This window comes from Pipra filicauda, unplaced genomic scaffold (genome assembly GCF_003945595.2).
Source record: "Pipra filicauda isolate LSUMZ 115617 unplaced genomic scaffold, ASM394559v2 scaffold57_size4234018_pilon, whole genome shotgun sequence".
Lineage (NCBI taxonomy): Eukaryota > Metazoa > Chordata > Aves > Passeriformes > Pipridae > Pipra > Pipra filicauda.
The window spans coordinates 733,887-748,423 of record NW_024104731.1 but is presented as its reverse complement, the minus strand read 5'-3'; the positions used below and the strand labels follow the sequence as shown (position 1 = coordinate 748,423).

Sequence of the window (14,537 nt, the reverse complement as noted above, 5' to 3'; positions counted from 1 at the left end):
TATATTTTACAGGTTTATGAATGTTTTGCCAGCAAATCTCTAGAAGACAGCATACAAACAAGTTAGGGATCAAACAGAAGTATACATGCTGTCAGCCATCCTCCCATTTTTAAAAAGCGAGTGCTTGGGTCATCAGATGCATGTTTTGCAAGGAGGCCCCGCTAGGCGCAGTCAGATCAGTGCCAGGAATTCAGTGAACCTGGGGTCACGCTGTCAGGGCTCCACAGCGCTTAAAGCTTCTGAGCGGAATTCAGTCAGGGAATTAAATGACTGTCATTACAATACCAGGGCATCTGTCTTTCTGTTTTGCTTCATTTTTGTTCTAATGAAGAATACAAAAATAAATTCTTACCTAGTTCTCCTCGAAGGTTAACTAGTTCTTGAGATAACTCTTTACGCTGTTTCAATGCTTCCTCCCTCTGCAGAGAAAAATAAACAAACAAATGCAAACATTTGGTTACCAGTGATCTGAGTGGGGCACCTTCCAACAATTAACTTACATGTGTTCTGCAGGAAAACAAGAGGCAGGAACAAGAAGCCAAGATATGAATCACGATAACAGTTCATCTGTTACAATATATACAGATGTTCTTCTGTTGTTAAGGAAGTTATACTTTAAAACAAAGAAAAGCTTTTTCCAGGATAACATTGCAATTAAAATCCTACTTTGCAGCAACTAATTACATATTTTATGGTGGGTGTAGCAACACAAGCCTCCAGAACAAATCAACTGATAGCTGTCAAGGGCACAGAAGTATAGTGTATATGTGAAAGAGGCATGCATTAAATATTTATCTTAAGCTTACTCAAACACAAAACCAAAAACTTTGCTAAACACTCAGTCTTCCATGAAGGAAAGGCACAGCCCCGTTCAAAGTTGAATACAACCCACCCTTCTGCTCACAGTTCTTAATGTTAAGATAGATAGTGTTTTTTACACAGAGAGAATCATAAGGAATCTGTGAACAGATCATAACAAAGCAGAAGCACCCATCTCCCTGCTTTTCCCGGGAGCTGTGCCTCGGCCAGGGAAGGTGGCCGGTCAGGCCCCCGTGCCCCTAGACCTGCAGCCCAAGGAGCGGCACAGGCACAACCACGGCAGGGCTGCTCCAAGGCTCGGCACCGCCACCCCACACCCATGGCCACGGCGTGGGGGTGACAAGGTCCACGCGTCCTCCTGGCAGGGTGCTTCACCTTGCTCCCTGCCGTCGGCAAAGCTGTGAAACAAACACTCATTACCCTTGCTGCAGCACACTGAGAATAGAGGCACAGCCTGCTGCTAGAGCAGCCCATCTTCCCGCGCCGGCAGCCCCCCGCTCGGCCCCCCGGCCCTCATCGGCGACGGCGGGCGGCGGCACCGCCGAGCCGGGCAGGTCTGGCCGAGCCGCAGGCTGGACCTTGCCTCCGCAGGTTATCCTGCTGCCGCGCCGGGCGCTCCCGACAGCGGCAGATACTGCAGCTTCTGCAATTGGCACAGGCAGCCAGCGATTACTTAAAGCCACAGCCCTTCTTTTATGAAAGGCGAGCCCCAGACATTATTAGACCGATCGATCTCCGCTTGCTCCAGCGGCAGCCGGGATCACAGAGAGAAAGAACACTGTCCTTCTCCGCAGGCGTTTCGAGCTTGCTATACGCTGCTTTCACACCTAATTTGCTGATGCACAAATAAGCCACAGGAGGCCTGAGCTGAACGGGAGACCCACAGATATAGTGACTTTGCTGCTGTCAATGCCCACGCTTATGTTCATAGGCCCTGTGCGTGCAAAGAGCTTGAAACTCATTTTATATGCTTTTCTTTTAGCTAGGATACATTAGGGGAAAGAAAAAAAGAAAAAAAAGAAGGCAAAAAAAGAGGGGGGGGCAACCCCCCCCCAAAACACTGGCCCAAAAATCACACAGACTTGTCCACAAGTGACCACACCAGAGGAGCTCACAGACTGGTAGGGCCACACCTGCACCCGGTTTTCCCCAGGGAAAACCTCATCTTTACAACAGATTCCCTGTTTCCTCTTGGTCACTCTTGCTGCAGCCTGACCACAGGCTACTGTCTGAAGAGCACCCTGTTCTGGAGGCAGGGAATACTCACTGCATCCCTGCAGAACAAATAAAGCAGCAGAATACACCATTCTTAAGAAAAACTACGAAGAATGAGCACCCAGAAACCAGTCATGTATTAAGGTCTGACGCAAGACTAATCGAAATGAGTAATTTTTATGCTACACACTCTCATTTGCTGCAAGTTTTATTATTAATTATATTATTATTCTGCAGCTGTAAAGGCTGGTTAGAACAACCAGCCAGCCCTTTACTAGAAATATTTATATTTTTGATCTTGAATGGGAAAGATTCCCTTTCAATTACTCAGTTTAAGCAGTCTTAACAGTTATTTGGACACTGACACATTAGTAGGGCTATTAAGTAGCTGTGCTGTAATTTCATATTAAGCACTTAGAGGCTTTTTACAGTGGCAGTGGGCTACGATTGAAAACCACGCCTAGCTCTCGATGGTAAATCTCAGGATACCAGAGAGCTCATTAATTGAAAGGACTCACCCTGGTCTTCCCTGCTTCTCTGCTCAAAAAGGAGAGATGAGTCATCTCACTCCAGCTTAACACCTGTGTTCCCACCACGGACACAGCATGATGAAAACGTGAATGCTGCATCCTTACATGCTGGGACATGACCATGTAGTGGATCTATAATCAAGTTAACTACCAAAGCACTTATTTTCATGCTGATGGGATTTTCCAAAGCTTTTGCAGTAACTTAGTCCATTACTGAAGTATGTACAAACACACATAGGCGATTTTTTTTCCTGTAGTGCCCCCTTGGTTTGCATATTCATTCTTTCTTCTAATTCTCAGTCATCGTCCTCGAACCTGCTTTCTTCCTGCCCACACTCTTAGTAAAACATATCACATCTTCCCTAATGACTGGACCATGCTGCAGACCCTTTGGAAACGCTAACATTCTTGTCTTCTTCATGGTCCACACATTTTGCATTTGCTTTTAGTTAAAGAAATTTGATGAGAAAAGGGCATGTGAGATCAGAATATACTAAGGACTAACAAGAGGCTGAGACTAAAAACTCGATGTAAAATAATCTACTAAAGCAATGTTAGTGTTTTTTTTAATGTTTCTTGCTGCTCTTAAGCCCGTGTTGCTTTTTACTGGTGGTGTTTAACCTGTTGCCTCAATCTTTAGCTTGCCCATTCATAGTTTTGTAAATCCAAGAAATCCAGACAGACTTGTATCATCACCTCCTGTTAAAGAATACGTTCAGAAAAAGCTAGCCATAGAGACTACCAGCCTAAAATAAGAAGACTAAGTTGCTAAGGGGTTAAGCAGCCCCATGAAGTAGTCAGACTGACTAGCAGTTAATCTAGCACACTTTTTTATCTAAGTTCTGAGAGAACTGAAGCTCCAGGTATGAGGGGGTTTCCCTAAGAAAACATGAAAGTTTCCCAAACCTGAAATCTAAGTGCAGTAAAATACCAAAAGCACTTGAATAGTCCAGTAAGGGCCTGTCTTCAGAATTTAATTTAAAGAAAAGTGTGTCTGTGCTTTGAGCTGGAATATCCACAGTAACCTTCTAGTTTATGTTCAGTTAATCTAGTTAAGATTCTAGTTGAAAAATCAATGCTGGAAATCGAAAGAGCAGAACCAAGTGGAAGCATACGGAATCAAGCAATTTTGGCATTGTTATCCAGATAAATCTGGCAATAGGTATCATTCTCAATTAGTTGTCCGAGACTCAAGAAGGGTCTTCATACTCATTTACAATTGTTTCCAGTACAATTTATGAATTTATGCCAAGATCAGGTAGATTACTGGGTGCCTATTTTTCTTATTTAAAAAGAATCTGTTGTAGGTTGAGCTCTAACCAAAATGTTCTCCCTGCTATAACACGGAAGCTATAGGAAGGAACAAGAACAGAACTTGGGGATAAAAGGTTTACCACAGGTAATATTAGGCAATGCATCTCTGCTATTGGATGCTACAAAAGAGCTCTCAGTATATAAAGAAGACTTGGACATTTCTTGTTACATGAAAGATTAGCCAGTTAAAAATCCTTCACATGTTTTGAAAATTTGACAAGCAAGTTCAGCGCAATGTGTGCCCCATAGCAAGGACACTTGTGAGGGTGTGATATACTGTTACAACATTTTTGAAAAAGATGAGGTCCAAGGTAGGATTTTAAAGAACATGACAGTTTCAAGATGACAAAAATTACCAATTCAGGAACGGAATAAATTACGAAATTTGTCATTCGTGTTTGTTTTGTTGGCAGTTATGCAGCCCAATTACAGGCTTAAGAGCATTTTTCCTGGCAACCAGCTGTTTTTGCTACAGCTTGAGATTCAAACAGACCAGCCTAGGGTCATTTTAGATACAAACAAGGGTGAGGACACATCATTGTCTGAACAGTTTCCATCATTCTGCTTTAAAAGCAGGAAGCTCTACAAAAGCTCATATTCCAGAACGAACAAAAGAGATATTTGTAACCAAGCACCCAACCTTCCTGGCTATGTACCTATAAAAAAATCTTCACAGAAGACAGAGAAAACATACCTCCAAGATGTCACGTTCTGAGCAGTTCTCAAGTTGGAGTAAGTGGGCATTCCTCAACCATCCCACAGTTCCATGGCAGAGGAGCACACAGTTTTACAGCAAACATGCAACTTTATTTCCTTGAGAGGATGTGCAACTAGTCAGACTATTGATTTCAGGTTTCCCTGCACGCTCCTACTGTTGGGCAGGTGGAGTGGCACTGGTGTGGAAGCCCCATGCTCTGCCTGCAAATCAAGGCTTTGAGAGCCACAGATAGGCTGTGCCTGGCCAGAAAGTCCTAATTACCTTTTGCAAGTTTTTCCTCCATGTTAAGAACTGCAAGTCCTCCAACAGTTACTCAATATAAAAGAGCAAACCATGGCAGAAAACGGATTTCGAATATGTGTGTCCAAATAAGCTAACATCGCCCATCTGGTAGTAATTATCCACACATCACAGTTCCCATTTTAAACAAGCACACACTCCTTTGGGAAATGAAATATGTACTGTTTTGGAGCTGTACTAAAGAAGGAAAAATTCAAAAGAACCAACACTGAAAAGTTCACATTTGTATACCAAAATATAAGGAGTTGTTTTCTTTTTAAATTTCAAGCAGCTATGTCACACCGGTATCTATGTGATAAACTGCCACAGTTGCCTAGTCCACCCCATTAACAGATTCAGAAGCAGCATTGTGGACTGCTGCAACCAAAAAGTGCAACACACTAGTACATTGCAAAGGAAGAGACACAACTCACTTCTAGCCTGTGAAACATCTCAGGGAATCAGATCGTGTTGTGGACTTTTCCCATGACACAAACATATAGTAACTACACTGGAATGCGCATTTCTTAATGCTGGGATGCAACGTGATGCCTGCCCAGAGAAGGCAGAGAAAGGCTCTGACAATGCTGGTCCCAAGCAGTCTGCAGCACGTGGACAGGCAGCCACAAGGCCCAGGCAAAGGGCCGCAACTGTACCTGTCACTGGCATAACTGGCAGGTGGAAACATCTGACTGCGAAAGCTGTAGATCAGCCTTCTAATTTTCATCAGCAATACAAAACTTTGCAAACAAGTAATTTCAAGACTCAAAACTTACAGGAGTAGAAAATTAAGTGTTAAATATAAAAGCACTGTGATTTTTTTTAAAGGCATTTTATTAGAACAGACTAAATAAAATTTGTTCGGAGCGTATAGAACAAATCAGTGCAAAGAATGGAAGCACTTATGTGTGTTTTATTATCATATATAGGACCAAATTAATTTTATTTTGGGAAAAGAAAGCCTGGTTTTTGCAAGCCATTTGCTGTCAAACTAAACCACAAGCACTTACTCTTAAACTTAAGAGAGAAATGCCGAGCATCTTAAAAACATAATAAATTAGTTTTAATGAATTATAAAATTGCAAGCACTTCTGTAACATGTATGTTTAGACCTTACAAGAGATGAGCTTAGGTTGAAAAAGAGATCATAATTTATATAGTATTAATACTGGTACAGTCTCAGTTGTGAACAAGATGTCTTCCTCATCCGAGGAGATACTCCTCTTGGGGACAAAGCATTAGAAATTACAATCTACTCCATCTTTGTGCAGCACCAGTCATGAAAAGATGGTGATCATCATTGGTCATAGTGTAGAAATTGAGTCATACCTTTGCATAAACTCCAGTCACTCATGTGTCATCAGCTACAGCCTGGGGGTAATTATCAAGGGGTAACAAAAGGGCCATTCATATCCGCTTTGCAGTATGACATTTGCCTTGATGATTTTGGTCCTTATACCACAGAATTTCTACCAGTCCCTGTTCCTTCTTTCCTGGCAAAACCCAATCCTCTAAATAAATCTTCTAATTAGAAATCAGCAATTTTAGAAATTAGTTTCTTTTAAACTCACCTCCTCCCTACGTCACCTAAATCCCCCTTGAGAAGTCATTTCTCCTGCATCACTCGGTGCAAAAGCAAGCTAAAGAAATGAGCCAAGAAAGTAGCACAATAAACAGGATTTACACTCTGCTCCATGTGTATTTTTGAAGGGAGCAGCAGACTATTACTGTGATAAAATGAAAACGTCATTAACCATCTCCAGTCAATAAATATACAGTGAAAGGACTACTTCTAATTTACTCTTGGCTTTGTTTGTGTTATGCACCGCCTTCTTACTAAGTGAAATAAGCGATCAGTTTTCACCTTGACTTACTACTTCAAACAGAATTAAGACTCAGAAACAACACTTATGTGATTAGCTGATAGAGACTCACTGTAATTTCTAATATTTTACGTCTTTTATTTGCTAGGTACCTTTATGGAGAATCAGATGTTTTTTTCCCCGATGTTTAGTGTGTGAAACACTAAAGCACAGAACCAGTCAAACAGGATTCCTATGAGTCACTATGTATTTAACATGGATTTACTTGTGGGCTCTTCATGCTTTTACAGGCATTACGTGGAATTATTAGGCTCATAGGGATCTTTGTTTTCCCATTTAGAAGTGATGTCCACCTTCACAGAATAGCCTTGCAGAGTTAGGTCCTGATGTAGTAATACAGGTTATTTAACTTCTCTGTAACTGCCTGGTTTCTACTTTACAGGGCTTCTGAACTCTAATATTAGTTCTCACTTGTCACATAGAATGACTCCTTCCTTCCCTGTAAAACTCATGATCTCGTAAAAAGTAAGTTTACCTTATCTAAGCAACTACTTACTTCTCAGTATTTTCTAAAGTTTTCTGTCTCAGTCCAGCTCATCTGAGTTGGACAGTCTCCATCAGATACCATGCAACTTTGGCAAGTTATACTGTCACAGCTTAAGTTCTCATGTCTATAAAACTGTAATTACCACTATAAAGTTATTAGAAATGTTATGAGAACCAATGCTTGAACATAATATTACACTATTTTCTTCATGTCATTCCATTTTTAAGGCTGTTTAGAATTTCACTTGAAACGGTAGTACAGATCAAAAGAGGGAAACAAGATGGAAAGATGTTATTTTCTTTCTTCCACTAACTGCTCCCTTATATTTTGTAATAGCACCTCTAGTTTGCTACTGTCATTAATCCTGCATCTTCTTGAACAAAAGATCATTAGAAGAAATAACAAGGTAGTCATGAAAATCAGCTGCTTTGTCGGAAGCAACACTGATGGCCTGAAACACCAAGTTTGTTTCGGTCAAAGGTGTCTTTTCCCAAGACACCTTTTGCTATGAGTAACTATAGGACAGGACTCCCAATTCTCTCCAGCGGTAGTCCATTCTGAACACCCAGGTGTACCAAATAAATTGCTTAACTGAGGCGTCTTCTAAAAAGTTGTCTCCATCAAAGCCTAGTTTCACAGTAATTAATGGATTAAAATGTTTTTCTGGATGTTAGAGCACACAAATCTTCAGTCTGTTGCCAAAAATATTCTTGTTCATTCACACCACCTTATAGGAGCCTTGAGAATCATCTCAAGCTTCCTTGCTTTCCAACAGCTACCTGTCAGATGCAAGCTGCCAGAGCCTAGGTTTGCTCTACAGGAGGAAGCTACTGTATTATTACTCAAATACTCTCCATCACTGAACAGAAAATACTTGCATTCCTCAAATTCAAGATATTATATTTTGACTTCTATGTGATTTTTCTTTTTTAATATAAAGAAACATAAAAATTATCTGAATTAAATATCCTTATTATCTCTTGGAAAAAGTTATGTCCATATTTTGGGAAGCCAGATTTAAAGAGCAGAAATACACTTGGGATGAAGATTCTAATGAAAACTGGCCAAGTTTGATGCTAGGTTCTAGAAAATCAAAAGTATAGACTGAACTTAAAGACAGCAAATCTAAACAACAGGTCTCCCAATATATTTTGCACTTACAGGTCAAAAGATACAATTGTTCAAAAACTCTTCCTTTTCCTATAAATGGTTTGGGGTTTAGTGATGCAATGTGTACTTCTGCTCCTTAAGCAGGATATGCATTTTTCATTTGATAAATATAAACATTTTCTGCTGAACCAGTACAAAGGCCAGAACAAGTATTTCTGATACATGTGTTCATGTATTCCAAAATGGAAATAAAACTCTTTAAAGTGCTAAGAAGTTCTCAAGGAAACTAGTATCTCGACTCTTACAGTCATGCACTTGTCAGGAAATGCCAGTTACAGCAGGTCATATACTAATAATTCATTTCTATTTCCTGCTAGAAATACAGAAGCCTGTTTCAGCCACACAATTTCTAGCACATGCTCATGTTGTTTCCTGTGTCACACTCACAATTAGTGTTATCCACATATTGTAGTCAAGGCTTTATAGCCTCTCAAAATGCCTTTTCCTTTATGAAGGAAACTTCTTGAAGATGACATCACAGACATTCCCAAGTTTCAACTGTAAATACCAGTCTTCCCATAACCATACCAAGAGAAGCTGAACAGTGAAACTAGTTTTCTGTTCATCTCTGTAGTATCTTGTGGCACAAACACAAATTTGAAGCTCATTTCTATAGCAGAATCTGTTAAAAGTTCTTGAAATGCTTAGAATCGTTTATTAAACTAGGAGAATAAAAATGGGTGTTTATAATAAACATTTTACCATCTAAAATTTTTAAACAGCTTGAGTAGTTCTGAATGTGGCAGTTTATACACTAAAATGAGAGGATAAAAGGGAAGTATCTGTCAATTCATGCTTTGAACAGTTACAAAGCCATTGAAGTCATTCTAATTGTACATTACCTTTTCACTTGAAGGCTGAATCTCTCAAACAGACAAATTTAAAACCATATTTAAAACCAAGCTACTACCACGCTGCTAAAACACCCTCCACCCCCAAAGATGTAAGAGTCTATACACAGCAGTGAGTTGGAGGTTCAAACACCCCTGCTGCAGGACTCACACAGCCTTGTGGGGGGCAGCCCTGAGGCAGGGAGAGGGGCTGAGCACCCCTCAGGAGGCAAGAAGTAGAGGCTCAGGCAGGAGCTGCCACAGCCTCAGCCTCATTAGCTGGTGATCTTTTTTTTTAACTTCCCAAGGGAGCATTTGGCTCCTAGTCACAGCTGCAGACCTCTCAGGTACACGTTCCCACCCCACCCCAGCACTGGTGGGTCTTCACTCCCACTCCTTCCTGCAGTGAACCACATACGGGACATACCCATAACACTTTGGACGTGGACAGACCTATAAAACTAGACCCATAATAACTTCTTTTCCCCCTTCCCAAACTAGATGCCTGAACTGGCTTCCCAAAGAAGCCTGTGCATACAAAAGGATAAGGGAAGAGACGGCAGAGCTGCAGGCATCCCCAGCCTGACTTACCACAGACATGCTAACCATATATTTAAAGCCTCGGGGAACGCATCTGTTACTGAAGGGACAAGAAATAAATTCAAAATTATTAAGCAAAATAAATACTTGGGGAAGTTAAAAGATCAACTCAAATGCAGAGGTGCAAATTTCAGAGCTCAGTGCAGTTAAATGTTAACAGAAAACAGCTTTCTTGGCACTTCATGGACTTATTGTAAATGGCCAATTTCACCATTTCCTCTGTACTGCCACTTTTCCTTTCTCGTTTGAATTTAAAAAACAGGAAGATAGTCATGAAGTCACAGGAATTGCCAGTGGACCAGGGGAAGAGCAATAGTCTAGAAAGACTAAACTCGCTTTTTTTATGATTAGCCCACAGTCTGACACGTGTTTCTGTCACTGCCAGCACACACAGAGCTGTCCAACAATGGAAAAACTCGGTGTTCTCATCAGCCACACTGTTCACTGCCATCAAGTATTTTGGATGCCAAGAGAGTTTCCATCTAGCATTAACCCAGTGCAACAACAGCTCCTTTGAGGCAGACATCAGGTTTTTCTGATTTTTTTCAGAAGAGTCTTGGTGAAGGTACTTAAGCAGAGAAACCCACCCCCTCCCCAAAGAAACACTTGACAGCTCAGGTGTGAAGGTTTTATCAGAGGCAGCTGTTACTATTGACAGCTACAAGGTAACCCTTGCAACAAACAGGTTTGAGCTCAGGCAGTGTTTTGCCAGAGATTCCTGCTTAGCTAGAAACACCACAGCAGCATTGCTCAATCCCATTTAACCATTTGATAGTACCCTCTCAACTTCACTCCAGACGGGCTGGCTGCATTTCTGAGAGAAGTCATTGCAAGCAAGTCTTGATTTCATTCACAGCTATATTCCACTTCAAATGAGCTCATAAGAAGCAACTTGAAACTTTTGTGCAGAAATGGCATTAGGAACTCTTGGAAAAAAAAAAAAAAAAAACAAACACAAAAGTAAACCAAACACATCTAGCAGCTGAATCAACTTCCAGGAACTTCAGCTCTGGAGGGAAAGCAGGGGAGGCCAGAGCAGATTTTGCCAAGAGGCTTGGGCTGGGCTGCTCAGCCTCAAAGTACTCCAACTGCTCACTCCAGCTCTTTCTGTTTGGCCAGTCCAGTCCTTGACCCCATCTCACCCTTGCACCAGCTCTGACCACACATTAGGACAGTCCACATCATAACCTGGCAAAGAAATGTTTTCTTTGGCTGGTTTAGCTTTCTGCAAACTGAACTGGTCTTTTGTAGGGACCGACCAGCACCATAGAAGTCAAGAGCAGGTCCTTCCTCTGGTTCCAGAGCTGTTTCTTAGGTTTACACTGCATTATGTCACTTCACTTCTTCCCACTTGCTGTAGTGGGAAGAAAGGAAGCACAGCTTTGTTCCTCATGTAATCAGCTAAGCATGATTTTTATTTTTTTTGAAAACCAGAAAAGCTGAAGCTTTTTTTAGGTTGGCTCTGCAGTAGTTAACCTATGAGACCCTGCCTCATGAACTCAAACCTAACTTCAGGTTTCTCCCTGAGTTTATCCAAAGAGTTTGAAAGCTACATCAAAGGGGTCCCTCAAGAGATACTTCAGAAAAATAATCATATGGTCAACTGAAATTAAGTTAGCTGTACCAGACTCCACATCTCACTCTAAAGGAAAAAATCCAAACCAACAAACAAAACCAGAACAACTCTTCACAGTGTTCCCTAAAACATAGAAATCTTTCAGCTAACTAACAGATTCTGAGTATTCCTTACACCACCACGGCAGAAGAGTCCTTCTCATCCCTATAGTATGTACACAAGAATAAAACAGTGACTCTTCAGCAAGTATTGTCTTATCCCGGGAAAGGAGAGAGCAATCTTAATACCAATTACTGGTATATGTCATATTAATTTCATGTGCTCAGACTTAACTGTCCAAGATACTTAATTTTATACAATTTGACAGAAATAATTTTTCTTTCCATCTGCAAAAGACTAACAAAGAGGAATAAGGAGCAAATTTACAAGTCTCCTCCATGCAGTTCTCTCTTCCCTCCATCTTCAATACCACATTTTCTTTAATTAAAAACCCCATTATTCTTTAAAAAAAAAAAAACAACAAAAAAAAAAAAAAAAAAAAAAAAAACAACAAACTAAAAAAAAAAAAAAAAAATCACATTTAGGCTAAGCAACCTGTAAAATAGCCTGGAAGAAGCAGATTTGTATGACAGGCTTCTTCTCACTAAACATAACATGTATAAAGTATTGGTGAACTTTAAAATGTTGCAATACAAAATATTTGAGAGAAGAAACTAGGCCAAGACATTTAATTATAAAAGTTACCAAAAAAATCAGTGTGCTTATTATTCAGTAATTACAAGACTGCACAGAAGTTTAGCAGGGACAATTTCACATATAAATTTCACAATATTGTGTTAGATGACAGGCATCCAAAAATCATGTATCAAATTGCTTTGAAGATCTTAAACAAGTTCCTTAGCAGAAAAAGGTCTTCCAATCAAGAGTTTTAAAAAAACAGCCAAACCAATCCCAGAAAACTGGCTAAGAGCCACTGCTTTTAGAGTTGAACCAGACTTGGAGTTAAATGCAGCACTTTCAGATTAAATGAAAGCAAGCAGCTATTATCCCACAAGAAGAGAATGTTACGTTTCTGGCAGCGTCCTAAGACAACCCAGTGCTCTTTTGCATCCCAGACTGGAAAATCACTTCATATTGGAACAGCTGAAATGAAAGTGACACCAATCTTGGAACATTAGTTATAAACACAGGAGAAACTGCTATTAAAGCCTGCATTAGCTGTGCAGTATAAGTTCATAATGTTATCATTTCCTTAACTTCAGATTTTTCTTTTCTCAAAAGTTTTCAAACCAGACCAACAGTTTCTCTTGTAGTATCAAAGTGATCACGTTATTAAGTATTTCAAACAGAACAAATAAAAATTAAACCACATCAGATTATTCCACTCTGTATTTCCAGGTGCATTTCTGTATTTTTTTAATGAAGTATTGAAAATTTTAAGACACCACCAACAATGCAGGATAATTTTAAGATACCACCAACAATAAACAAAACCGTAACAACTCAGACTTTATTCTGAGTAGCTCAAAAACGTATCTACCCCTTATATACTCTTCCATCCAATGTCAGATAATAAAGCAAGGTCATGCAGATAACATGTTGAAACTAATCTTTCCTACAAGGGCAGAACTTGAAGTACATATTTGGAAAGCTACTCAATTCTGAAGGACTCTTTGACTACAAACTTCTCTTCTAAAAAGCATGTGAAGCTGCAAAGAGGCCATAAAGCCCAGTGTCAGGATTTTCATTTTTTTCTATCCAACTGATGCCAGGAGCATCACCTCCAGAAGAAAACAGAAACCACTGGAATGGAAGCACAGATTTTAGGTATTGGTATATTAATATTTTCTGAAGCCCTTGTTGAGAAGAGTTCAAAAAATTAAAGCCAAAATTGATGAGTTGTGAGTTTTTACCTCAGACTGCAGGTGCTGGATGACAACAGTTAATGCTTCAAACTTCTGGTTACTGGATGCCAGGAATTTTTTCAGCTGCAGGATGATTCCACTTTGGGTTTCACATTTTGTTTTGTACTGTGTCAACTCTGCTGCTTTTGTGCCAGGTGAACGTGCATCTGTGGAGCCTTGAGTCTGTATGCACGAGCTCTTGGGACTCCGCTGCTTGCCCTTGTCAACTAAAACAACAACAACAACTAATTAATATGCATTTTATGTTGAAATCTCACCAAAACTTAAAAGGACAGGTGCAAAAGGAAGTAGTTATAAATTCTTACAAACACTTTCTGAAATACTAACTAGGAGAAAGGGTTATTTCAGTAGCACTGCAGAGCAGGCACTATCATCTGCCAGGTTAATTTCTAGCACCATAACCTTGGATACACTGTTTTGCACTTTTTCTTCACCTTCATGTACACTCTGTGGTTTACTTTTCAACATGCTCTTTTCACTGTGCTTTGAACAAATATTTTTAGAAAATGCAAGATCTCTGTCATCCTACCTATACAGTAACTTACTTCTAACATAAGAATTGTCCACTTTCATTTGCAACACAGATTTCATATGTCCTGCACTTTAAAATACTGCTGAATACAAAATCATTTTTTCTACATTTGTTATTTTTTTTCCTTTTAAACTTTTATTTGTAAAAACTCCCCTCTCTGCAGTTCAGATCTGAGCTTATTAACTAGAGGTCTTGCAGCATTTCTTAGTGCCAGCAATTTCAGTCACAAGGATAAGACTTTAAAAAGGCTCTAAAATGTAATATATTTCAATATATATTCACAGTCCAGAAATTACATTGTTGATTTAATATTCGTAGTTATGTGGCAACCTCAATCCTTTCACAGTACACAATCATCTCATGTCAGAGGAAGCCACATTACATAATCCAGCACTTGACTCGTAAACGCTGTGTAGGTTATAGGTTTCTCTGCTGCCTTCAGACTGGAAAGGGAGTACAGTACTGCTGTGCAGATAGGGCCAGTCTTCCCCGTTTGATCACAAAGGGAATGAACAAACACTTTTGAAATAAAAGGGTGATGCAATAGATAAATATCCCTTGGCAATTTAATGAAGACATCTAAGCAGATTACTTTGTATAGTTTCAACTTAACAAGATTTCTTCACGATAAAGTGAAAAAACCTGAGAGGTGAGATCTG

General features: G+C 39.9%; 1 protein-coding gene across 9 annotated transcripts in view; it reads right to left on the bottom strand.

Moving 5' to 3' along the window:
- Positions 1-14,537, bottom strand: part of MTUS1 (microtubule associated scaffold protein 1) — a 132,578-nt gene that overhangs the window by 17,911 nt on the left and 100,130 nt on the right. For 8 of the 9 annotated variants that reach the window (XM_027735365.2, XM_027735361.2, XM_027735366.2 and 5 more), the window contains 2 exons: positions 13,335-13,552; positions 353-419 (listed from right to left, as the gene is read on the bottom strand). In XM_027735365.2, the coding sequence (XP_027591166.2) occupies positions 353-419; positions 13,335-13,552 (285 nt within the window). Of the gene's footprint in view, positions 1-352; positions 420-1,239; positions 1,421-13,334; positions 13,553-14,537 lie in introns of those variants that run through there. The other variant, XM_027735371.2, reaches the window with a different exon arrangement.